At 26.0% G+C, this 3,470-nt stretch overlaps 1 protein-coding gene across 1 annotated transcript; it reads right to left on the bottom strand.

The window, feature by feature from the left end:
* Positions 1-513: 513 nt before the first annotated feature.
* On the bottom strand, positions 514-1,401 carry LOC131639339 (embryo-specific protein ATS3B-like). The gene is made up of 3 exons (XM_058909843.1): positions 1,152-1,401; positions 942-1,064; positions 514-852 (listed from the first exon to the last, which is right to left on the bottom strand). The coding sequence occupies exons 1-3, from the start codon at positions 1,260-1,262 to the stop codon at positions 598-600; spliced, it is 489 nt and encodes a 162-aa protein (XP_058765826.1). The 5' UTR covers positions 1,263-1,401; the 3' UTR covers positions 514-597.
* Between the last annotated feature and the right edge of the window lie 2,069 nt (positions 1,402-3,470).

Below are 3,470 nucleotides of genomic sequence, written 5' to 3'. Positions count from 1 at the left end.
AAGGGAGAGTCTGGCGTGAGGTTTAAATACGTTAATCTAGTTCGGAGATGCATCTCCAAATTAATTTTTTTAATTTTAAAAAAGGTTAATTCTGAGATGTATCTGTGAACGTACCCTAAAACGCTTTCGGAGATACATCTCCAAATTTAATTTAGGTAAAATGACTCATCTGTACTCATCCATTTTTGCAGCTCCACATGTAATCATGTCTTCTAACTCTAACAAATATTCTATTATGTAACTTCATCCATGATTTTTTAATTTCTTAAGCTTGTTTTAAAAGGGAAGGCAGAGTTTGATCCGAGCTTGAAGGTGAAGAGGCAAGAAAGGAAATATGAATATCTTAGTATTAATTCCTTCCTTTTATCACCTATCCTTTTTTGAACACTCTAATTAATGATAGTTTAACTCTATCGTTTTATCTTCAAGATTGGTCATTTAGGGCCCATTTCCAGAAATTATGTCATTTCCAAGAAGTCAGAAATAACTTACTCATGTACATAAAACACTTACTAGAAAAAACAACCATAATGAATAACAATAAGCTTATCTCAGGTGAAACAAAGGAAAGACTAATATTTCTTAGAAATATTCACACTAAACCTTATTATTACAGTTATTGTAGCCATAGCCAGCATCCAGAGGAATATCAATGTTGTAGTTAAATACGACAGGAGGGTAATCATAGTGATATGCAGTGACACTCTCTGGTATCCAACCATCTGTTCCATTTCTAAATAGATACATTTTGCAGATTTTTCCAATACATGGTCCCAATATCTCAAATTCAATCGTCGCGCATTGCTCGAATGTTGTCCCGTAATCAGGATCATCCAGTCTTTGAACATAAACCTACAATTAAATACATGTTTAGATATAATATAACCGAATCGAATTTATTGGATTTAAGAGATTATGAAAGTGATAGAAGAGAGAGGAACCTCAGACGCATTATTGTCTCCAAATAATATACTGATTTCATCAGTTGTATGTGGTGGAGAATTGCAGCTTGTCTTTATGCTAACTTTGTAATTGCAGCTACCACCACTCTTTCCAGTTTCATTCTGTTAACATGCATATTCATATGGAATTATGGAATTGTGGATAAATAAAAACATTCATGCATATGGAATTATAGACGTAAACTTTACTTGTAGCTGGATGGAAGATTGATTCATTTGAGATTGAGTGATAAATGTTGGTGTTGTCTGAGAGAAGACAAACATGATGGAGAATGTGAGAATTAATGCAAGAATTTTCATGATTTAATCTCTTATTACTTGTATAATCTTTCTTTTTTTCTCTTCAAGAGGAGAGAAGGAGGAAGAGTTAACTGGTTTTAGATAATGTGAGTTTCTATTATAGCATTTGAAAGGCCAGGGGCAATATCAAACTACAACATCAAATGCTAATTTAATTTACATATTATATATCTTTAGAGTTTAGGATTGAATTTAAATTTATAATCTTGGTTAATTGAAAGAGGTCATTCACCATCTCATCCAAAAGGATAGTAAGGTTATGTCTTTCAAAACCTTATTAGCTTTAAGGAAGAGGCAAAGGTTGTTTGCGGAATGTACTGCATGTAATGGTTGATTATGTCTATTCATCATAACTAGATTGAATACTTTTTTACTTACCCCAAAGGCTTAAACTCAATATATAATTCAATAATAATCCATTTTTCGAAAGAAAAAAAAAAGCCATATAAGTTTTATACGCGTTGTCATTGTTGTTTTACGGTTTTAAAAAAATTGTCATAAAAGATATTACTAATTGTCATAGAAGAAATTATTAAATTTAGTCGTGGATTAGGTCGCTTTCTTTAACTCGTATTGCACAAAATTATCCAAGATAGACAATCAACTACCACGTCTCCAAAATAAAATAATTCTATTTTATATTGTACAATTACTACTTATATCAATCTAGAAATATATCATCTGATGGTATAAAGAATAATTTAATATAGAATAAATATCACTCCTAGTATCAGATATAAAGACCCGTTAAAATAATTTCTCAAGAGAAATTAAAATAATTGTCCAAAAAAGTTCAATAATGATGTTTGATTCAAAATAATTTTTCAAATAACTCTCTAAAGAAAAAAAATATTTGATAATTTCTCTTACAATGAGAAACTCAAACAATTTTTAAAAAATTAAAAAATTCAACATGTAAAAAGAAACGGAAAAATTTTGGTTTTTCGATACACTACAAAAAAAATGCTTGATTGCTGACATTATTATGAAGGGTGTTTCCAAACCCTCAAATTGGAATAAAAATTTATATTCTTTACTAGTACTTAGACCCGTGCGAGGCACGTGTTAAATATTTTTTAAAGTAAGAAATCTCATTTTAAAACACTTATAATTTATTTATAGTACTATTATATAGATAAAATGTCATTGTTATCAATAATATATAAATAAAATTATTCAACTAAATTTATTTGTATAATTCTTATTTGTAAAATTCTGAAATATACGTTTTATATATATATATATATATATATATATATATATATATATATATATATATATATATATATATATATATATATGGGTAAGTTATATGAGAATGTGAGAATGAAAGAATGAATCTGAACCGTTAGATTTTAAAATAAATGGTGGAGATTATGTGTCGTTGTTTTTTTTCTCTCTCCTCCATGATTTATTTAAATAATGGAGGAGAAAGAAAAAAAGATTGACACATAATCTCTACCATTTATTTTAAAATCTAACGGTTTATATTCATTCGCATAAACCGGGTGATTAAAAATTTAAAATAAATAATTAAAACTATTAATAATGATCAGTTCTTATTTATACATTTCAACTAAATAATTTCCGTGATGAATATACCCAAGCAGTCTTTTATTAATGTTAAATTCTTAAAAATATTATATTTTAAATCTGTCATATATTTGTACCAAGTCTAATTATTTATTTATTTAAAATAAATAATGAGTAACTTATTACATTATATTGTTATAAAAATTTCGTGAAAAAGAATCATTTATTTTATGTATAGACCATACGTTATGAGTAATTTTAAATAAATTTTTATAGTTATAGTATTTTTTTAAATAACTAAATTAATAATATCTCAATTATTTTAAGATAATTAATATTAAAAATTAAATAAATATTTAGTTTCATTTATTATATTTGAAATAAAAATGAATCCTCTAAAGTTCTGATTGGAAGAAATTAAGTTTTCTTTTTGTTCTTGTATCAAATAACGTAGGCTTTTGTTTTTAAAATAATTAAATACTTAATTTTAAAATATTTTGATTTTTTTCATGAAAAACAAAATTATTTCATATTACTTATTACTCAGTGTCATATTAAAAATTTGTTCCTTCCAAAAATTAATTTTAGTGAAATTTTATTTTATTTATTTAATTTATCCCTCTAAATCTCCAAATATACTTGTCTACATGTATATGTATTAATTAATCATTGTTA

This window comes from Vicia villosa, unplaced genomic scaffold (assembly GCF_029867415.1).
Source record: "Vicia villosa cultivar HV-30 ecotype Madison, WI unplaced genomic scaffold, Vvil1.0 ctg.002598F_1_1, whole genome shotgun sequence".
Classification (NCBI taxonomy): domain Eukaryota; kingdom Viridiplantae; phylum Streptophyta; class Magnoliopsida; order Fabales; family Fabaceae; genus Vicia; species Vicia villosa.
Note: the sequence above shows the minus strand (reverse complement) of the source record. Positions and strands in the feature narration are given on the sequence as shown.

Bases quoted from the DNA above. Each gene is read 5' to 3' on its own strand.
- LOC131639339 (XM_058909843.1), bottom strand. From the start codon at position 1,262: ATGAAAATTCTTGCATTAATTCTCACATTCTCCATCATGTTTGTCTTC. The intron at 1,065-1,151 runs GTAAAGTTTACG...GCATGTTAACAG, and splicing joins AATCTTCCATCCAGCTACAA to AATGAAACTGGAAAGAGTGG. The intron at 853-941 runs GTTCCTCTCTCT...ATTTAATTGTAG, and splicing joins GAGACAATAATGCGTCTGAG to GTTTATGTTCAAAGACTGGA.